Below are 24,167 nucleotides of genomic sequence, written 5' to 3' on the forward strand. Positions count from 1 at the left end.
ATGCATTTGAACTAGTGAGGCAGGCAACAGTCACTACTGGGTATTGGGGAAATGTGTGGGATCCAGACACACAAATTAAATGGATGTGAAACCAGCATGATTCCAATTATGCAATCAGTGAAGAAGAGCAGACAACAGTGGACTGAGTACAAAATCTAGTAACTTGGAATGAATTTCTGACACTCCCTATCAAGGCATATTAAGAACCTATCTATCTTGGTAAATCTTGAAAAAAAAATTACTGGAAATACAGTAGAACCTCACTTCTCAAACATCTCAGAAGTCAAACAGTCCATTTTCAACCAAAATAATTTATTTTGTCCAATAGTCATACAAAATATCGGTTCTCGACCAGCCCAGAGGAAAATGGAGAATGATGCAAAATTCAAAGTTTTGTGGGAAAATATTACCCTGTTAAAGCTGTATCCAGCAGATCAGTAAACTTGTTTCAGTCCTCAACCAAATCAATTTTGGAACAGTTTTCAAGAATGGATTGTAGCCAATATTGTATGTTGAATTTATTACATTTATTGGACTCCTTCCACCTCCCCACACCTTCTTCTTCTTCTTTTCTTCTTCTTCTTCTTCTTCTTCTTCTTCTTACTCTTCTTCTTCTTACTCTTCTTCTTCTTACTCTTACTCTTCTTACTCTTCTTACTCTTCTTCTTCTTCTTGTGTAATAAGCCCAAAGTTCAACATATCCAAAGGTTTTATTATATCGAACTTTCTGCGCATATTGAACTGTATGTACTTAATCATTCAAATTTTCCATGTGCCCACCATCCATATAAAACCGTGCACTGCATATACCGGCTTTATTCATTATATCAGACTAATGGTCAGTAGGTCTTACTAGGGTTCATATAGCCAAAATTCATTATAAAGAGCTTCAGTATAGTAAAGGTTTACCGTGTTATTATTATAATTGTTATTATTATTAGTATTAGTATTATTACAGTGGAGGTAATACACACACACACACATTCTCTCTCTCTCTCTCTCTCTCTTTCTCTCTTTCTCTCATATTTACTATCATTATATTTTCTGTTACCTAGCTTATATTAGTATATCCTGATAGGATCAATATGGATGTACATATCTTTTTTTCTTCTCTTTTAGCTTTCCATAGACCCAAATGAGCTACAAGATGCCAAGTGGTTCTCCCGACAAGAAATAGCTGAGGCACTAGAAAGGATTAAACACAATCCATTTTTGCGCTTAAGAGGAAACCCCTCAGAAGAGCTCTTTGTCCCACCACCAGGGGCAATAGCCTACCATCTTATCAAACACTGGTATCTCAGGACACCAGCTCAGGAAATATATCATCACATATATTGATTTCCTGTCAGCTCACAGACCAAGACTTAAATCCCACATTACCAAGGTAATGGAGAGAGTTGTCCTAATCTATGTCAACCCACATGTCCCACTCTCTTTGAGATCAGCGATGGATACCTGTAAGTGGTGGTCCTGCAAGACAGGCATCTGAGAGATTAATCTCCTGGCTGCCTGTCATAAAATCCCATCAACACACACACATTTCCACATGAAGGTGCAGCCCTAATGAGCTAACCTTCAGCCTCCAGAAGATCTTTCTCATCTTCTACTGTATTTCCTTCACCTTTTCACACAAGGAGAGCTGATAAGTATCACCTATTCTACTCCTACTTCTCCTATGAGAAGGTAACAGTGGAACATCTCTACATTAATACAGCATAAACAACAGTCCACCATTTCTTTCCAGTGAGATCTATGGGAGGTCCTAAGGAACTTTGCCAACCACTTTGGAGGCCACTTGTTTCCATGGGTTTGCAGTCGGGGAAACTCGTGTAATATTTATTATTGTCATTATCCAACTACCTCGTATACAGCAGTTTCCATACTCACCACTCCACAAGAATACCACTAAATAACCTTAATGCCTACTGGATGGAAATAACCACATGCCATCATACTGCATACTACGTACCACAGAAGACATAAGCAAGGCTTTTGACTGTTCTGCAACTGCTCTACATAAATAAGACATACAACACATCACAGCACAACACAAATTGGTGGCTCATAAATTATGTTTTAGAGAGAGACATATACAATACACATGAACCACATCACACAAGAAAAACATACCCAGCAGTCCCATAAGGCTAATTTTCCTTATATACAATTTTTCAGTATATGCATGCATGGGAAATAATAGTAATAATAAATGTTGCCTTGAGTGTGTCTAACTGGAAATCTACAGCCCCACAAGTGGTTGGCAACAGTCCTAAGACCTTTGTTTAGATCTGTGTGGGAAGAAAATTTGGACTCTTATGTGTTATTAGTGTGGGACAGTTTTTGTCACCACACATTATACAAAAGACTATCCACACTAAGCATATCTAACAGACTCCAGAACACCAGTATAACACCATCCAACCACAATATAAACAAATGTTTACAAACTGTACTTACAGACTGAACTTCTGGAGCCCAATAGAATTCTTGAGACTATCCTCCACCTTCTACACAAAACAGAGAAACTTCTAAATACTCGCAGAACAGATAGAGTACGACTAAGTAGATTTAGTGTGACTATCACACAACACTCAAAACTTAACAACACAGATTAGACAATATAACAGATGATGCATGCCCACACTACTAGACTGTATCACATACTGACATGCCTATCATCAAACTGCAGAGCACAAACATAACGCAGATATGAACACTGCATGTTAGTGTTGTGGCATTACAGGCTGCAACTCTGTGGTATTAAGTTTATGTCCTGCTCAGGGTATGAAAGCTCTTCCAATACAACATACACTTTTGTCCCACTTGAGCAAGACAAATATGTAGTGTAAGATCATAGTATTAACCATGGGTCAGGCTATGAGCTCATGAGCTCTCACCTTGGAGGTAATAGTTGTTATTCACAAATCCAGAATGTGATCCAATATGATGGTGAATCACAGCATATTTAGGGTGGACCTATGACAGGAGTCCATGAAGGCATTGAGATCTTCCATTACTCAATGTTCTATCCTGTTGACACTTAATACCACTACTTTGAATACTACAACTATTACTTCTACTGATAATACTACTATTACTGCCAATATGGGGATAATACAGAGGTGAATAAAATAGTCTGATGGCAGCCAGAATGAAAGGAAAGTAATTGGTACAGAAGGACTTGAGTAAAGCATCACACTCGTCAACAGAATGGTTGGATTCCAACAATTCGGTTGTATTTCATCCAAGGTTGTAGTGTAACCATAGCTCAAAGCTACAGTTACACTCCAGTAAAGTAGACTAACCCTCTTGCTATTGAAGAGTAGCATGGAGATGAGTAAGATAATCTAGAGGCAGCTGGAATAAAAGGAAAAATGCTACTATGTACTGAAGAGGATGATGGTTGTAAAAAAATAATTTTTCATGGTTATGAATTATACGTAGAACAGTCATATGAAATTACTTACATGAAAGAAATATTTATAGTTAGAAATGATGAACAATTAGACCAGTCATATAAAATTAGTTATAGACATAGAAAAATATGATAGGATTTATATCGTAAGCCTGATCCCTTTTTAGTATTTCATATATCATTGCTCATGAGTGGTGATCAAAATGATTGTATATGTATTCTTATTTACCAGTGATATTGGTATTGTTGTATTATTGAATGGGTTTTAATAGTGTAAGCTGTGGGTGTGTGCTGATTCAGCTACCCCTTTACAAGGGGAAAGGGCCTTTAGTATGTATATTTTGTTACATAGATAAATGCACAGTTCGTCCTTGAATCATGCTTTTATTGAATTCAGTTTGTGGTTTGGTAATGGGATTATCTGAATGTGTATATGGTCTTTGACTTGACACTTCCATTGTAAGTGGGAGAATGCCTTTGGTGTGGGTGGGTGTGTATGTATATGTGAACTATATATATATATATTTATGTGTGTTTGTGTGTGTGTGTGTGCAGTTACACAGAATTTGTATTATTTTTTACCATTGATATTAATGACCTGTTATTTTCCACTACTATTTTCGTACATTGATAAAAACAACATCCATGAATCCAATATGTATATTAACTCCTGATATACATAATTTCTCAGGGCTTTTGTAGACAGATCCATAGATAGTAGTGAGCACACAGTGAATTTATCAGTATATATTATACAAGACAAATCCTTTATACTTGTAAGTTGCTTGTCAACTGAAGGCACAATCCCACATATAAACAGGCTTTAAATTTATACTTTTTGTATATTTGGAATGTTTTAAGATGGGATGTATATGTTTTAAGATTTGATTCATGTAGAAATATAGGTATTAAAGAATTGCAATAGCACTAACTAGTTTCTTTAGTACAGTACAGTACAAAGGCCTCAATGCAGTAAAAGGAAGGGTGTAAAGTCAAAATTTACTCAAGACCTGACCGTTTGTGGGGAAAAAAAGGAAAGGTTGCCTATAATTTCCCAGCTCTGTTCCATTTGGTCACCTCTTACAACATGCAGAGGAACATGGCAATATTCTTGTCTTCTGCCATAGAATGCTAAGAGAAAATAAGAAATGAAGTCATAAGAATATTGATCCAGCTTAACATTATGAACTCCCCCTCTCAGAGAGGGCTAGGACATTGCCTTTTTTTGGAGGACATTTTGAGCTAGGGAATTTAATGTAGAATGCCTTTACTATTAACTCCTTTGCTTGTCCTTATTCTGAATCAATATACCCTTGACGCTGTGGAGAACCTTCATCTGCAGCACCTCAAGTAAAAACTGTCGCCATATGTGTTCACAGGACAATGACATGCAGGCAAAAATGCTGTGCATTCCTGACACTGTCCTATAACCCAGTCGACCACCCAAGCAGCAATCAATGACGACATGCTACATAATATCTCTGTCAAGGCTGTGGTTCCACTTAGAGCCATACAGTCACTCACTAAGCCCAGTACACTGACCACAACAGGAGACATTAGGATGGAGGAACCTCAGCAGTAAGCATGTGTAGGTGAGAAGTACACCAGGCTGCTTGAAAGTGTACGGCACAGCTCTCCCAGCCATCGATGCAACCTCCATTTGTCACTCCTACCCTTTTGGAAGATTTGCAATGAGCTCTGCTGCAACATTAACCTATTGCCTCATGGTCCATGAGTTGTACTACCCGTAGCACTGCACAAGTCTTTGCTGACATGCCTGCATGATAGCCATCATGTAATTGAGACCAACAATTACCAAGCACGGCAGACAGTATCCTGGCCAGGCATCAATGTCAACATCACGAACGTTGTGAGTGCCTGTGACGTATACCAGACACTACTGCCAAGCCAGCAGATGGGGGAACATTTGAATGACGGCAACCCAACAAGACTGTTTCAGACAGTGTCAGCCAACCAATTCTCAGTGGCAGTGAAGGAATTCCGTATCATCAGTGACCATCTGTCAGGGTGACCCATCATGTTCCCAAGCAGCAGGGACACTTCTGCTGCAGCCACAATACCCCACTTCAGGAGCTACTTCCACAACTCAGGCATCCCCACATGCCTTAGGACTGATGCAGAACCCCAGTTTACGAGTCACAACTTCAACAAGTTCCTGACACACTGGGGAGTCAAACCTCCGGTGACATCACCCCAATACCCACAATCAAATGGCCATACCGAAGCAGTGGTCAAATACCTTATGAAGGTTGCTCCATTGGCAACTTCAACTGTGAGGAGTTTGACTGAGTCCTGCTTGAGATATGGAAGACCCCGAACCACATCAGTCTTTCCCCAGCTCAAATTTTGTGTGGGTGTCCTCTGTACGTACGTGTTAGCACACCCTGCGTCATATAGGCTGGAATGGCAGATTAAAGCCAACAAGTGTGACTACTGTACAGTACAGCAGGCACAAGACCTGCACCACCCACTATTCATGTCAGCCAGTAGGTTTTGATTACAGGACCCCATATCCAAGCTCTGGAACAAAATGGGTACAGCGATAGTGCTGTGGCCAGTAATAAAGTCACAGAAAAAGGAAAAAATTTTGGCTAGGAAAAAAAGGTCACATTGATAAAAAAGTCGTTGAAAAAATGACAGAAAAATACAGTTTTGACTAGGAAAGAAATTCGCAATTTATTTAAGTACCAAAAACAAAGTATTAAAACATACATACACCAAGGGTTTTTCCCCCTTACAAGGGAGGTAGCCAAAAAGGAAAAGGCGCTGAATGGCCTACCGGCTCCGGCGCTTGGCCTTCTAGCCAAAAATTCCATAAATCAAATCAATCAAAAAGGAAAAGGCATAAAATCATTCCCACCCATTCCATCCCTGAATACACTCCACACCCCTCCACCCTCCCTCTTATCTTAGCACCTGGATGACGGGTCATCCCTGCACCTTGTCCACTGCCCTGGGTCAGAAGCAGTGTCGCAAGACACAGCACATCCACAGCAAGGCCGCTTCATTAAATCAGCGACCCCCCCTCTCCATCCCCCCATTGCATAAAAGGAGAAGACGGGGAGAAATCCCTTCGGGCTGCGTCAAATTTTGCTCACACATACTACCTCACCCCCCCATTCCACCTCATGCATCACAACATCATCCATATACAACCATTCTCCATTCACCCGTCTTCTGTCCTCTCCCGTCCTTCCTCAACAGACATTCCCCTCTTTTAAACAAGTTATTGACTGGCAATACATGATGTGTACATATATTTACAACACTATATATGATGGCATTACATATACATGAAAAATCACATTTTGCGACTGACATTTTTTGGTATACATGAGCTCATTTTAGCAGATTTTTTAACCATGCATTTTTGAGCTCCTAGATTTCCACTATTCACACTGTCTTCAGGAATACTAGCATACTATAGAGAGGAATAAGATTGTATACTATATGTAGACAGGTCATTTCAATATGACCACACCAAACACCTGTTCAAAATAGTTATACCAGATTAGACAACCTATGATCACAGTGACCTCAGCTGATTTACCTTAATCCTTCCAGGTTGGTGTTGTCCAACTATACAGAGATCTAATGTTTTTATTCTGTTTTACAATTTTTAAACAAAGCTCATTAATTTACCATCAGTTCTACATATTGCTCAACTGACACTGGTGGCTTTTTTATTTGTAATTTTTTTTAACTTGATTAAATAGAGCATGACAGGTCATGGTGTCACCACATTCACCTGCTGAATGTCTGTCTCCTATGGCATAACTGACAGCACTTACAACTGCCAGTGTTTACCATACATGACCCTGCATCTGTTGTAGATGAGCCCCAAGCACCAAATCCTCGCTGTTCCAGCCACCTCACAGCCAAGACTGGCAAAAAGCTGAACAAGTTAGCTTGAAGGGGGAAGGGAGGTGTAGGATGCATATTGGATGCTATACATCTGGCAACAGAGACAATCAAGCACTCTTTAGACTGTTATACAATAGTGTGTGCTTGTAACCTCAAGTGGGCTCATGTACAAGACAATGTGTAACGAACTACCTCTTCCTATATTTTCTGCTTCCCATATAACTGTAACCTGATCTGTAATCTACTTCCCCTTATAATTGTAATTCATAAGCCTCATTTACCTGTATTGCTAGCACTCCAATGGTAGAACATTATGAGGAATGGTATTCCTTCTATTACCTTGAACATTATAAGGAAAAAAATAATAATGTACTGAGAATATTTGTAACTATAAGATTTCAACTAAAGAATTCTAAACTCATGATGGTGCATTACAAGGGAGGTAGCGAAAAAGAAAAAGGCATAAAACCTTTCCCACCCATTCCATCCCTAAATACACTCCACTCCCCTCCACCCTCCCTCTTATCTTAGCACCTCCTGGATGATGGGTCATCTCTGCACCTTGTCCACTGCCCTGGGTCAGAGCCAGTGTCACAAGACATAGCATGATGTGTGTATTAATCATTCATAATGACCACACTGCCCCCCACCTGCCTCTCTATCTCTCTCTCTCACATTTGTGTATCTCAGCCTCTGCTTCTCTATCCACACGAAGAAAAATACTGATCACTCGCACTGTCCCTTCTTTCTGGCATATTCTTTACATTTCTCCCTTACCACCTCTATGACCCCCATCTCTTCAGGACAATACTGTCTTAAATTGTAGAAGCAGTAGTTATCACCAATTAAATACAACTTAATTCCCACCATCTTTCTGTCTCTTTTATCTTGCTTCCACCCTTTCCTTGTTAGTTCCTTCCCACTTTCTTCATTCAGTCTACTATTTGTCCACTCATTATGGTTAGGGTGCATGTGTCACAATAATCAATAAAGATCATCATTGAAAGACCAGTCATTGATCAACCTCAACTTGTAAGCATGTAACAGAATTATCTATATATATCCTGCTGATATTGAACTAATGCAATCTTTTCCTTTTTTCCAGATAAAGTAACATAAACTAAGCAATTATCTAGATTGTCATATACCTGCAAACCAAAAATAAAAGCAAAACTCCCAGAGTTTATTGTGAAGAAGGAACTGTACGAAGTAGGCATTCACATTGAAACAAATAAGTGAGAAATAATGGAAGAACGTTCAACTTGGCTAAATATTTTCAACATGGATTCTTTAAATGAAGTGATCCTGGAAGTGAATTGGATTGTGACCGTGTTTGTTATCTTCATGATCTCAGTACTTGCTGGGGGAACAGTAGTCAATGTTCTCCAGAGCATAGCCCCAAAATGGTTTCTCCAGTTAGTCCATTATGGCAAGATGGGGGAGAGGTATAACAAGGTATGGTACATGACCATACTGGAGGTTCCAAAGAAGTAAGTTAAAGTAATTGATTTGTTTTTGCAATCCCATTAATAGTGGGCTCAGTATTGCCCTCAACTGAATCAGATTGCTCAAATTTATCCAAACTAATTGGTGTCACAGGGGTGAAGGAGTTTAAGAATTTTTCATTCTCCTTCAAATTAATTAGATAAGGTATTAGCCAGAACAAAATGATCATATTTGTCACTCAACAGAAAGGGCTGTTAATAAACTCAAGAACCAAGTATTTAGACAGTCAAAATATATATAATGAATAAAAGATAAACAAGATCATTGCATTACTCCTGGGTTTCAGTATAGGAGTACTTAGTAGTTATGGGACAATGCCATATTATAATTTGATTACTTTTTAATTCCTGGGATTTATCTTGTGCCCAATTGGACTTAAAAGTACATACACTGATTTTTTCACCACAGGCTGAAATTTAGATAATTTGCCAGTGCTAGAGTATACATTATGTACTAAGAGTAATACTAAGCCACATTTTGAATTTGACTATACATTCATCACTGTCATTTTCTTAGTGCCTCCCACTGTAACCACCTTTCCCTCCCTATCCTCCTTCACATTCAGTAACTCCCTAAGATACTCCACCCACCCTCCTACTACCATCTCCTCCATCATCATCTCTCCATCCGCACCCTTCACTTTTTCCCCTACACCCGATTCTCCTCCCCATCCTCTTTTAATTCCCTTCCAAAACATCTTTTTGTTACTTTCAAAAATTTTTGTCCTACTGTTACCCCACTTCACATCTCTCCTTTTTGCCTCCTGTATCTTATGCTTTACTTTTCTTTTACCTCTCATGACTCTCTTGTCCTATTTTGCAACCAATCTGTGAATGCTCGTTTCTTCTCTTCCACAAACTTCTTTCCCTCATCCCACCACTCACTACCCACCCTTCTATCTCCTCCTGTCATCCTTATTTCACACACCATTTATGCATACTTTGCGACTTCCCCACTCCTAGTTCTACTCCATCCTTCACTCCCTCCCACTCCTCTCTCAGCTTCTTGTACTCCTCCCCTTCCTTCTCATTCATGCCGTTTATTTTAAGCACCTTACCTTCTGTCCCTCTCCTCTTTCTCTATCTATACTCCACTCTCAACTTACCTTCCACCAAAAAATTATTTAATAGTCCCCCACTGTCTCCCCCAAGAACATGCACATCCAAACCTCTTCCTACACCTCTGGTTACCACATTATAGTCCATTAAGTAGTAGTAGTACTTTATTTGGCATTGAATCAATATACATGAAGTACAGATAAGGAAAAGAACACATAATTCAAAATAACAATTACAAATGCCAAGGATAACATAAAAAAAGCACCCTTTCATCCACCACCCTCTTCCATATGTACTTATGCTTGACTTTCTTCCTAAACTCTGTATTACTATCATCTATGCTCTAGACACATCACCATCATCTCTCTGCTACAATTTTTTCCTGGCACTACACTCTTTCCAACCTCTCCTTCTATTGGTTCATCTCCTACCCTAGCATTGAGATCTCCCAATACCACTACATTGACATTTCTCCTTAAACCCTCTATGCACTTGTTTAAATATATCTAAAAAGCCTCCTTTTCTTCTACACTCTTCTCACTACCAGGCCCATATGCACTTACAAAGACCCACAGCTCCCTTCCCAGTTTCACCTTTATTCACATTAACCTTGAAGAAATCTTTTTTCACTCCACCACATGTTTACCTATCTCTTCATTTACTAGTATAGCCACTCCTCTCCCTCATCTTCTCACTCCTGACACCCAGCTACACTCCCAAATTCAATTTCGCCCCTTTCTTTCAACATAGTTTCGCTCAATGCCAACACATCCATCTTCTCACAAACATACTACCTATCTCTTTCCTTTTACTCTCATGTGTACCACATCCACACACATTAAAAGACTATGCAAGATTATAAAAGATTATAAAATTTATACATGGATGTTGTGGTATGAGATGTGAGTGCAAGGGTGGTGGGCTAGGGAGATCGGAGAGAGGTGGGAGGTGGGCCAGTTGTTATTTACTGACGACACTGCTCTTATAGCAGGATCAGAGGAAGGATTGGGGAAGTTGGTGACGGAGTTTGGAAGGGTGTGTGAAAGAAGGAAGTTGAAGATAAATGTGGGTAAAAGTAAGGTGATGAGATATACAAGGGAAGAGGATGGCAACGAATTGGAAGTGAGTATTGAGGGAGAGGAACTGGAGGAAATGGATAGCTTTAGATACTTGGGGGCAAATGTGGCGAGAAAGGGAGGAGTGGAGGTGGAGGTAGAATGTAGATTGAGAAAAGCAAGAAAATGCCTTGAAGGATTAAAAAGTGTAATAAGAAATAGACATTTGGGAATGGATGCTAAGAGGAGATTGTATGAAGGGGCGATTGTGCCGACAGCACTGTATGGGGCAGAAACATGGAACATAAGAAAGGAAAAATTAAATGTGTTTGAGATGAAATGCCTGAGAAGCAGGGTAGGGGTTACTAGGTTGGATAGAATGAGAAATGAGGAGGTGAGGAGGAGAGCAGGGGTGAAAAAGGAGTAGGGAGATAGGGTTGATGAAAGAGTATTGAGATGGTTTTGACACATGGAAAGAATGAGTGAAATAAGATTAGTAAAAGAGGTGTGCAAGGCAGAGGTGGAAGGAGTGAACATGAGGGGGCAACCAAGGATTAGATGGATGGATGGGGGTGAAAGGGGCATTGGGAAAGAGTGGAATGTCTGTTGAGGAAGGAAAGGAGAAGATAGAGGTGAGTGGAGGTTGGTTGTGTATAGATGATGCTGTGATGCATGGAAGGGAGTGGGTGGGGGATGTGGAGTGGTGGTGAGGGACTATGTGTGAATGATATTTTGACACAGCACAAAGGGATTTCTCCATGTCTTCTCTTTTTCTTCATGAGGGGACAGAGAGGGGAGTCATTGATTAAATGAAGTGGCCTTGCTGTGGATATGCTGTCTTGTTGCATTGCTTCTGGCCCAGGACAGTGGGTAATATGCAATGGATGACCCATCATCCAGGAGGAGCCAAGAAAAGAGGGAGGGAGGGGTGAATGGGAGTGGAGTATGTGGGAGTGGATTTATGCCAAGTTGACTATGGCTACCTTCATTGTAAGGGGGAAAAAGCATTTGATATATGTATGCATGTATGGTATGAATGACTGAAAGGATACATGAATTATTATGAACTGATAAGGAGGGCGGGTCACCTTAAGATGAAATGGTGGGGGTAACACCTACTCTAGCTGTCAGGCTCTGTTGTGGAAATACTGTACCTCACTGCATTGCCTTTGACCCAAGCAGTGTAGTGGGTTACAGGGATAACCTCACATTCAATAGGTACAGTAAACCCTTGATATAACAGACAATATGGGAACAGGGATCTGTCATTATATCCGAAGATCTGTTATAACTGAGGATTCCTCACTATAACGGATTTTCATCCTTTATAGCAAGGGTTTGTCCAGTCAGATTTTTGTCCGTCATATCCGATGTCCGGTATATCGAGATCCATTATATCAAGGGTTTACTATATATGAAGTGCTGAGATGCGAGAGGCACTGAATGGGTTTTAATGTATATGCAGTGTGTCCTTTGACTTTGCCATCCCCATATAAAGAAGAGGTCTTTGGTATATGCATATATATACCACTCCTGGGACACCACTATTTTCTATACTCCTGTGGTGATGGACAAGAAGGAAATAGGCAAGAACTGGTTTACCAACCGAGTGGATAACAAATGGAATAGACTTAGTAACTATATAATGAGTACTGAAGCAATGGATTGTTTTAAGAGATTATTAGATAACTTTATGGAAAGGAATGGTAGATGGTAATGGACACAGAACTGGCTAATGTAGGCCCTATGGTCTCTTATAGTCTCCCCCCATTCTTATTTCACTGTATGCCCATGGTGAGTTTTTATTCATTTATTTATTTTATTTATTTATTTATTTTTTATATATATATATTTTTTTCTCTCCCTCCAATTTCAGATGGTTTGTGCATTTTTACATATTTGGAAGCTGTCTTATAACTGTGCTTAATGTTCTTTTGTGGCAAAGACTTAGTCAAGGGAAACCAGGTACACATTGGATCAGCACATGTTTGGACTATTTGACCACCCCTAAACGGGTTTCAGGTTCGTTATGAACTTTTTTCCAGTAACAAAAATAATGATTAATAAAATAAAATTTGAATACATACACATTGGAGATTGAATTTTTGTATAAATATTTTTTATATGTCCATGTGCCTAATTGATAACTCATGCACATACAGTATGCATTAAGGGCTTTCTGATACATAACTAGATTATGTTATATTCTTTTCTTCCAGCAGTAGATGCTACCAGTATAGTTGTAGCCAACATTCTTTTTACTCTACATATGTATAGAAGATTATATGAAAACCTGTTTGTAAGCAAATCAAGCTCAGCAACGATGAATGCAGTCTTGTATATTGTTGGATATGTTCATTACATAGGAGTTCTTGTCACATTGTTAAGTGCAGATCCAAGCTTGAACAACACAGGTAAGGCTAGTGAGGGCTCATAAGCATCATATAGGCTTTATATTTGTGAAATTGTCAAACTTTACAGTGCAATTACATTTCCAAGTTCTGGTTGAAAACAAATGATAACTAATCATTTCTACATAACCATAAGCTTAGCTTTTGCTATTGCCTGGTGCTTCACATAGCTTACCGGTCATGGTTCTCAAGATATTTTGTACCGACTGGATAAATCCTAGTAATTCTGAACTGAAATATCTTGTGCTTAGAATTTTACTCATTTCACTTGTGTAATTGACTCATTTTTTTTTATTTTTATTTTTTTTTATGAATTTTGGGGAAAAAAAAACTATAATCTGTACTAATCATAATTACTATGTGTTCTAATCCTTACAGACCAATTGCCATCATTTACTCCACTAAGCACAAATATTTGGATTGGAATTGTAATCTTCATTGCAGCCATCATTTTTCAACATGATAGTCTGAGGCGGCTTGCAAGTCTTCGCAAAGTGTGCCCAGGTAGGAAATGTTGTCATTCAGATGAAAGAAAATTAGATGATGTATACAATTTAATTTATCTATATATCAAGGGCTTTTTACCCCTTATAAGGGAAGTAGCCAGGGATGAAGGATCATCCTTGTCTCCCACCCACTACCCTGGGGCAGAAGCAATGCAGTATGACACAGTACATCCACACCAAGACTGCTTCATTTAATCAGTGGTGCCTCCCCTCCTCTCTGTCCCCTCATATGGAAAATAGAGAAGACAAGGAGAAATCCCTTCAGGCTGCATCAAAATATCATTCACACACAACCACTCTCTTCTCCCCCCCCCCATCCCTGCCCCATCTCTTCCGTGCTCAACAGCCATTCCTCCTTTGCTCAAAGCCCCTTTCACCCCATCCATCCATCTCATCCTCAGTCATTCCCTAACTTTATTCCACCCACCTCTCCTTTCCGCACCTCTTTTACTAATCTTTCTTCACTTAATCTTTCCATGTGTCCAAGCCATCCCAGTCCTCTCATCACGCCTATCTGCCATCTCCTTTCCCACCCTCCTCCCCACCTCGTCTCACACTCTATCCATCCTTGCAACCCCAACCATAATTCTCAGACATTTCATCTCAGATATATACTTCTCCTCTCCGCCTCTCTTAAATTCTAAATCTCCAACCCATAGTGTTCTTGGCACAGTCACCCCTCCATATAATTTCCTCTTTGCATCTATTCCCAAATGCCTAATTCTTATGACACTTTTTAATCCCCCAAGGCATTTACTTGCTTCTCTCAACCTCCAATTCATCTCCATCTCCACTCCTCCCTTTCCTGACACATGTGACCACAAATACCTAAAAATGTCCACTTCTTTCAGCCTCTTTCCTGCGAGACTTACTTCCAACTCTTTGCCATCCTCTCCCCTTTTACATCTCAGCACCTTTTACCCACATTTCTATCTATATACCAAGGGCTTTTTCCCCTTTAGAAGGGAGGTAGCCAAATCAAAAGGCAAGTACCCACTCACACCCATTTCACTCTCACATGAACATAATGATTACCCACATTTACCTTCAACTTTCTCCTATCGCATACCTTGACAAACTCCATCACCAATTTACCCTCTGACACTAGCACAAGTGCACTGTCATGAGTAAACAACAGCTGCCTCACCTCCCACTTTTCTCCACTTTCTTTAACAATCTCTACCCCCCTGCCCATTACTCTCACATTTACCTCCTGCACCACCCCTCCCATGTACACATGGAACAGCCATAGTGACATGACACATCCCTGATGCAGCCCCATCTTTACCTCAAACCACTCGCTCTCTCCATTCCCAATTCTAACACAGGCTCTATTACTCTCGTAAAAACTGACTGCCCTTAACAGCTTTCCTCCAATCCCATATATCTGCAGTACACAATGCCTCTCTGTTTACCCTGTCCTAAGCCTTTTCCAAATCCATAAAAGCCCACAAAACAGCCTTACCTTTTGCTAAAGCTTTCTCATGTATCTGCTGGAGCAAAACATCTGATCCACACAACCCCTACCTTTCCAAATCCCACTATGCTCCTCACCAATTACTCCCTCTGTTCCTTTCCTAATCCTCTCAATTGAAACCCTCCCATAAGCCTTCCCAACTACTCTCAACAAAATGATCCCTCTAAAACTACTAGTCACAATTATCCCCTTTTCATTTGTAAAGTGGAACTATACAGGCAGTCGTCTACTCTACCCTGCCTTAGACACACATTAAACAGCCTCACTATAGTATAAGTATTTTAACATAAGCCTTTGGGCATGGCTGGGTGGAACCCCAGGGGTAACTTCTTTCAAAATATTTTTTATTACTTTCAAAATTTTCTGTCATACTCCCCCATTTTACATCTGCTCTCCTTTTTGCCTCCTTTATCTCATATTTTGTTTAACTTTGTTTTTCTTTGTACCTCTCTTGTCCTACTTTGCAACCAATCCCTGAATGCTCACTTCTTCACTTCATCATCCTACCACTCACTACCCTTTCTATTCCCTCCCAACCTCTTTGTTCCATATACCATCTTTGCACAATTTGTCACTCCCTCCTTGAAACACCCTCATTCCTCTTCCACTCCTACTTCTACTCTATCCTTCACTACATCCCACATTTCTCTCAGATAGTCTTCCTCCTTTTCCTTCCCATTCAAAATGTTTAAGCATCTATCTACCTTCCAGCCTTTTCCTTTTTCTCCACCTGTCCTCCAGTCTCAACTTACCTTTCACTAAAAAATTATCTGATATTCCCCCACTCTCCTCCCTAAGAATATGGACATGAAACTTTTCCTTCACTTCTTTTGGATACCACTACATAGTCCATTAATGCCTTATCAATCACCCTTCCATCCACCACCCTCTCCCATGTGTATTGATGATTGACTTTTTTTCTTAAACACTGTGCTAACTATCATCAACTCTCTAAACACATCTCCACAGTCAACTCCCCACTATAAATTTTACCTGACACCCCAAACTTTCCAACCACTACACCTATTGGTTTATCCCCTACTCTAGCATTAAGATCACCCAACACCATTACATTGACATTCCTCCCAAAACTCTCTAAGTACTCTTTAAATCTAAAGTCTCCTTTTCTTCTCCACTCTTCTCACTACCAGGCCCATATGCATTTACAAAGACCCACATCTCCCCTCCCAGTTTCACCTTCATTCACATTAACCTTGAAGAAATTTGCACTCCACCACATGCTTTCCTATCTCCTCACTTACTGGTAGTGCCACTTTTTTTTTTTTTTTTTTTTTTACTACATTTAATAATTAATAATGGGTTTGACTTACTTATTGATTTTATTATTCAGGAACAGAGGATGGCACAAAAAAGTCCATCTATAGCATGCCAGTCGGAGGGGGCTTTGAATGGGTGTCCTGTCCCCACATGTTGGCAGAAATTTTTGTGTATGTCAGCCTTCTATTCATCCTTTCTGGACACACAGGCTGGATGGTAGTCACTGCATGGGTTGTTGTAAACCAGGTAAGTCTTTTAGTACACAAAATAAACACTTGTGTGTGGGAACATGTAGGGAAGGGGCACCTGGAAGCAGGTGGAGAAACCCAGCTCCCAGAAACATAGCTTCCACTTTTTCTTTCCGTTACATGGGGTGCAGGCCTGCACGCTGGCCCTTAGTCTATGCAACAAGCCCAGTACCTCGAGAGATGGTGATCTGGCCATTGGTTTTTAACTTAACCCATTCAACTCCGATGACAAGATGTCTTGTCATTTGGTCAAATAAAACAAAAAATCATAAAACACCAAAATGTTTGATCAAACACCAGAAAAATAAGACGTCAGTCCTCGCTTCGCTCGCAGCGAAGCGAGGACTGACGTCATATTTTTCTGGTGTTTGATCAAACATTTTGGTGTTTTATGATTTTTTGTTTTATTTGACCAAATGACAAGACATCTTGTCATCGGAGTTGAATGGGTTAATAAATGTTCCAGAAATGGAGACTCCAAAGTTATAGTGATGCCTACTTATAGAGGAGTTGAAGCAGACTAGAATGTAATATGCCATTACCATGAAATTACTTGCTGAAGCACACTTGATCTGCCTCCTCTTTTGACATCTGCCCCAAGTAGTGACACACTCAGCCACTCAATCAGTGACCATCCCAAGGCTGCAAATGACTCGATTACAGTATTTTTTTTTTTTTTTTTTTTAACTCACCAAAATGATAAATAAAGTCATGATTCACTAGTCTCTGAAAACTAACTATAGCTGAAAATAGTTCAGTCATCACTAAAAAATAGTTGAATAGTTTGATTACCTCTGAAAGTTTATTTACTATGGCATTAAAAGTAATTCAAACAACTAAAAATAGATAGTTTGCAAACAAAATGTAATTTCAATACTTTAAGTAAATATTTTATGCTCTATGTGAATGGATTTTAGGATGTACTAATCTATTGTTTTTATATTTTATACAGGTAAATATAGCTATACTGAATCACCAGTGGTACAAAGAAACTTTTAAGGATTATCCTCTGAAGCGACAAGCCATCATACCCTTCCTGATATAAATATGTTGTGCTCATTTATTTTTCGTGGCCTTTATTAAATTTGAGGCTGATAAAGAGGTATGTTCAAGGATCTACAACCTCTGTATTTGCAGAGTCTTTCTTCAAAATGGGAGTTAGTTTATTGTAACCTGTTGTACTGTGCAATGGACAGCCCCCACTTGAGTTGTGAATGTCCGGGAAGATCTCAGGGATGATGGTGAATTATGCACAAAATTTTAGTATAAGGGTTTAAATGTGCATGTAGTAAGAAGGTGTTGGACTTGCTGCATATCTGGGTAAATACACAGAAAGCTTTAATGTAAAGGGAGAATGTGCATGTATTGGGCATTGTTTGTTTATGTATTGCCTAAACAAGGCATCAAGTGATTCTGACAAGGCACAAACATTGTGGTGCCTCTCCCCAGGATTTGAACTTAGATCAATCAATACGTGAAGTGAGTGCAATATCACTAAGCCATCTGGGGCTTCTCAAAATGGAAGTTGTATAAGGCTACCATTTAGAGAATTTTTCATTTCCATAGAATTGTGAAAGTCTTAGAAATCGGGGAAATGAAATCCCCCTTTCTATATGTGAAAGTTTAAATTGTGTTATTATAGGTATTTCTGAAAAATGTTGGATTTGGTTTAACGTCACAAACTCCTCCCATCAAAAGGCTACAACGATGCCCCTTACAGAGGACTTTGTAAAAATGTTAGATTTATAAAAGTTGTTTTATGATGAAAGATATGTAATAGACTATGGTTTCCATTGGAAACTATAATTTTCCGATATTACAAGGGAATTGGAGAAATGCATGTAACCAAAATTTACTTTTTTATACATGACTTGATAATAGGTATCAGTGGGATTTGGTTTCAATAAATATTTACACAAGAGATATTTTATTCATACTTACCTATATGAAAATTTTAGAAAATACATTAATTTTTCTTTAAATAGGGGAGACCAGACTCAACTAGACATGTCCCACATCTTGCATATGGCTCATAGACATGGCAGGGAGACCCCTCATCTCCGAAAAAGAAATCATTAGCAACCCCCCCAACCACCACCAAAAGTACTGAGAAAAAAATAATGCCCTAATAAACAAGCAAAAATTTAATCAAACGTTATCCATCTATCTATATACCAAGGTCCTCTTACCCCATATAGGGGAGCAAGCCAGTCAGGATATGCACCCACTCCCATCCATTTCACTCTTGTTCACCACCCATGTTTCCCTCTCATTTTAGCTCCTCATGGATGAAGGGTCATCCCTGTTTCCTGCCCACATGTGGATGAATCGGAGTTTATTGTAATAATAACTTGCCTCAAGTTTCAAAGGAAGGATAGGAAGAGTTCTGAATGTCCATGTTCTTAGAGGAGAGAGTGGGGGAATGTTAGATAATTTTTTAGAAGAGAAACTGAGAGTGAAGGATAGGTGGAAAAAGGTGAAAGTTAGAGAGGTGCTAAGAGTAAACAATTTAAATGAAGGAATACCCGAAGAACCTGAGAAGTATGGGAGGTTGTAAAGAATAGAGTGCGAGTGATTTGAGGTAAAGGTGCAGCCATGTCGGTGCTGGGTCATGTTGCTATGGTTGTTCAATGTGTACATGGATGGGGTGGTATAGGAGATAAATGCGAGGGTGATGGGCAGGGGATTGAAGATGGTTTGAGATAATGGGGAGAAGTGGGAAGTGAGCCAGTTGTTGTTTGCAGATGACACTGTGCTTGTGACAGGGTCAGAGGAGGAATTAAGGCAGTTAGTGATTGAGTTTGGGAAGGTATACTATAGGAAAAAGTTAAGGTAAAAGTGAGGTGATGAGATGCACAAAGAGAAAGCAGGAAGTTGGAAGTGGGTCTTAAAGGAGAGGCTGGAGGAAGTGGATAGTTTTAAGTATTTGGGTGGCATGTGGCAAGAAAGGAGTGGTGGTGGTGAAGGTAAACTGTAGATTGAGAGAAACAAGTAAATGTTTTTGGGAGGGACTGAAAAGTGTCGTGAGAAATAGGCATCTGGAAATGGAAGCAAAGGGGGTGATTGTGCCTACGACACTATATGGGACAGAGACTTGAAATTGAAGAGAGGCAGAAATGAGAAATCTAAAGGTGTGCGAGTATGATAGGGGTTACAAGGTTGGATAAAGAAATTAGGATGAGAGCAGGGATGGAAAAGGAGATGGGCTGATGAAAGCATATTGGGATGGTTTGGGCATAGGGAAAGAATGAAAAAAGATTAGCAAATGAGGTGTGGAAAGCAGAGGTGAATGGAGTGAACTTGAGGGGACGACTGAGGATGAAATGGATGGATGAGGTGAAAGGGGTTTTGAGCAAGGTAGTGATAGGGGCGAGTGGAGAATGGCTGTGTATGGATGATATTTTGATGCAGTTCAAGGGGATTTCTATCCCATCTCTATTTCCCACAAGAGGGGACAAGAAGAGAAGGTGGGCATATAAGTGAAGCAGCCCTGCTGTGGATGTAGTGTGTATTGCTGCATTTTCTGACCCAGGCAGTGGGCAGGAGACAGGGATGACCTTTCATCCATGAGGAGCTAAGATGAGAGGGAAACAAGGATGGTGGACATGAGTGAAATGAGTAGGAGTGGGTGTATGCCTTGAATGGCTACCTCCTATATAAGGGGGAAGAAACCCCTGGTATAATGGTATATAGATAGATTGCCTCAAGTTTAACGAAGTGGAGAAGCTGTAGTACCACAGTGACTGACAACAGCACTTGGGCCTTCCTACAGGCTTGACAGCCCAGTGGTAGCGTTTGCAAATGCTACTCCAGCGGTCCTAGTTCGAATCCCTCCCAGGGGTGAAATAATTTCAGTATCGCTGCGCTGCGAGACGTTACTTCAAGTCGTGGGCAGTGAGTTAGGTTTAGGTGTGGGTGTGTGTGCATGTAAGGTCACAGCAATATCCACAGATCGGTCATATCTGAGCTCTCATCCGGAAGGGTAACAGCTGTCGATCACGAGTCCAACACGTGATGCAAGTCCATGGTGAATCACAGCTCTCCCTGGAGAGAAAATTTGCCATTTGTTTTATATTATCTATTTATTTGTTTGTTATTATTTGTCTGTTTATTATTATTCAATTATCATTTATCATTATTTGTCTGTCTATTATTATTTACTATTTCCCTGTTTATTTATTATTTAACTTTACATATTTATTTATTCTATTTATTATTTAACTTTACATATTTATTTATTCTATTTATTATTCATGATACTATAATTTTTATTTATTTATTTAATTATTATTATTATTATTATTATTTTGCGTCTGACCTAGTTATGGACCAAAAGGTCTCCTGTCGGCATGCTCCTCCTTTGTAATCCTTTGATCTGGGATAGTTTCTTGGTCACTGACTGAACGTATTAAACCAGGGGTTCCCAAAGTGGTCGATATCGACCCCCAGGGGTCGACAAATAGCCAATAGGTCGAAAGGGGGTCAGTAGATTGCTGATAGTCAGAAGTGGGTCAAGGAGGATACGCGTACCTTGGGTCAGGTCTGGGTCAAGGAGAGAAATACGCATACCTTAGGTCAGGTCTGGGTCAAAGAGAGTGATGCGCGTGCCTTGGGTCAGGTCGATTCGGGGCGACGGCCCAAAAATCAGGTCAGTACTTTGGATGAGATGTATAGCAATCTGGCAGATCTAATTATTAATGCACAAAACACATTTATCCCCCTAAAGTCAATACGGAAAAATAGTAATACTCCCAAATGGATGACGGACAGATTGAAACATGAGATCGGAATTAAAAGAGGACTTTACGTAAAAATGAAAAACGGGGAATCACACCTTAGATCAAGATATAACGAAATGGCAAAGCTGGTTAAAAGGAATACACGTTCAGCGAAACGTAATTATGAAATCAAGGTTGCCAGTCAAGCAAAATCCAACCCAAAGGGTTTCTTTCACCTCTATAGAACAAAAAATAAAGAAAGAATAGGACCAATTAAAAACGATGAAAATGTCATGATAGAATCGGAAGAAAAAATGAGTGAGGAGTTTAACAACTATTTTCTATCGGTGTTTACTAATGAGAGGTTAGATAAAGTACCTGACTGCGATCCGATTTTCAGAGGGGATGAAGAAAATAGCCTAACTAATATCAGCATTAGTAAAGAAGAAGTTATCAAGCAGATTGACAGACTTAAAGCTACAAAATCTCCGGGTCCGGACGAAATTTTTCCAAGAATGCTTAAAGAGTGTAAATTTGAAATCTGCGACCAGTTAACTGAAATATTCAATAAATCGGTAGACACTGGTTCTGTTCCAACTGCTTGGAGGCAGGCAAACGTTGTTCCTGTTTTTAAGAAGGGAGATAGATCGACCATATGCAACTACAGGCCAATCAGTTTGACATCGGTTATAGGAAAAATGCTTGAATCAATAATAGTAAATAGACTCGGAGAACACATTGAAGGGCATAATTTAATTCGTGATTCACAGCATGGTTTCTCCAAAGGTAAGTCATGCGTGACTAATCTTCTATCCTTTTACACTAAGGTATATAAGGCGTCAGACAACAATGAAAATTACTATGTTATTTACCTTGACTTTAGCAAAGCGTTCGACAAAGTGCCACACCAGAGACTACTAAATAAAATCAAAGCCCATGGCATAGGAGGAAAAGTGTTAGAATGGATTAGAGCTTGGATTAGTAACAGAAAACAGCGGGTCACCATAAATGGAATAAAATCTAGGTGGGGCAATGTTACTAGCGGGGTCCCCCAGGGCTCGGTTTTGGGTCCCTTATTGTTCATTATGTATATAAACGACTTAGACGATGGGTTAAATAGTGATGTTAGTAAGTTTGCGGACGACACTAAAATAGGACGCCTAATTAGGTCAGGAGAAGACGCCCAGATTCTGTTAACATGGTCGGTGAAATGGCAAATGAACTTCAATATCTCTAAGTGTAGCGTGTTAAACGTAGGGCTACACAACCCCGAAAATAGATACAACTTAGATGACACGTTTTTAGAAAAATCTGAGTGCGAGAGGGACTTGGGAGTTCTGGTGAGTCCGGACCTTAAAACCAGGAAGCAGTGCATTAGCGCCAGAAATAAAGCAAACAGAGCATTAGGCTTCATTGCTAGGACGGTAACGAATAGAAGTGCAGAGGTAATTATTAAACTCTATCTAGCGATAGTTAGACCCATCCTTGACTATGCGGTACAGTTTTGGTCTCCGTCCTACAGAATGGACATAAATTCACTAGAATCAGTACAGAGAAGAATGACCAAAATGATACAAGGACTCGAAAATTTGCCTTACGAAGAGAGGCTTAGGCACCTAAACTTACACTCTCTGGAAAGACGCAGAGTGCGGGGTGATCTAATAGAAGTGTTCAAGTGGATCAAAGGCTATAACAAGGGTGATGCAAACAAGGTCATCATAATAAAACAACAGGGCAGGACTCGCAGTAATGGTTATAAACTGGACAAATTTTAGATTTAAGAATAGGGTGGTCGATGAATGGAATAAACTTAGTAAGCGCTGAAACTATCAGTTGTTTTAAAAAACGATTAGACAACTTTATGGATGGGGACGACAGGTGGTGATGGATACGGAGCTGCCTAGTGTAGGCCTTATGGTCTTTTGCAGTCTCCTTTATTTCTTATGTTCTTATATCGACCCCCAGGGGTTGAAAGGGGGCCAGTAGTTGCTACAGGGTCGAAAGGGGTCAGTAAATTACTATGGGGTCGAAAGGCAGTCTTTAAAATTAGATGGTTAGCATGAAATAATCCTGTTCTCTTCCCGTACTGAAAGAGTGAGAATAATCAACCAACTTATATCTAAAATCAAAGAAAAACCATGTCAGTTCACTCTGAGTCGAAAATCCTCCCCATTCTGTGTAAGTAGGGAGAATCACACACAACCACATCGTGAATGAACATCAAAATGACGAGCTTGTGTAATATTATTGGCTTGAATAATTATTACTTATAGTATTATAATAAAGAATATATAGTATAACTCTTAAAGCTATTGGTAAATTATAAATATTCATTTTAAAACTTATGCTTATGTATATGTGAAAATGTCTGTATAATTATTGGAACGCCGTCGCCTTGATGAATGTTGCCATTTAGCCCTTTTATAACGGATCAAAATAATGATAATAACACTATTGATAACTAAAATTATAATAATAATAAAAATTATAATAATAATAGTAATAATAATAACAAATGTTAATAATAAGTATAATGACAATAACAACTATAATAATAAGAATATTACTAGCATTAATAACAATAACAACAACAATAATAATAATAAACTG

The 24,167-nt window shown here is 39.5% G+C and overlaps 1 protein-coding gene across 4 annotated transcripts in view; it reads left to right on the forward strand.

Moving 5' to 3' along the window:
• LOC143021864 (NAD(P)H pyrophosphatase NUDT13, mitochondrial) overlaps positions 1-18,754 on the forward strand; it is a 30,575-nt gene extending 11,821 nt beyond the window's left edge. Inside the window, exons 1-6 of one of the 4 annotated variants that reach the window (XM_076179636.1) lie at positions 8,410-8,790; positions 12,796-12,941; positions 13,139-13,333; positions 13,709-13,834; positions 16,665-16,837; positions 17,792-18,754. In XM_076179636.1, coding sequence (XP_076035751.1) covers positions 8,546-8,790; positions 12,796-12,941; positions 13,139-13,333; positions 13,709-13,834; positions 16,665-16,837; positions 17,792-17,884 — 978 coding nt within the window. In that variant the 5' untranslated portion in view covers positions 8,410-8,545 and the 3' untranslated portion in view covers positions 17,885-18,754. Of the gene's footprint in view, positions 1-1,119; positions 4,260-8,405; positions 8,791-12,795; positions 12,942-13,138; positions 13,334-13,708; positions 13,835-16,664; positions 16,838-17,791 lie in introns of those variants that run through there. The other 3 variants (XM_076179637.1, XR_012966013.1, XM_076179635.1) reach the window with 3 other exon arrangements.
• Positions 18,755-24,167: the final 5,413 nt, after the last annotated feature.

Source organism: Oratosquilla oratoria, chromosome 43, assembly GCF_046742065.1.
Source record: "Oratosquilla oratoria isolate Oo_2021 chromosome 43, ASM4674206v1, whole genome shotgun sequence".
Taxonomy (NCBI): Eukaryota; Metazoa; Arthropoda; class Malacostraca; order Stomatopoda; family Squillidae; genus Oratosquilla; species Oratosquilla oratoria.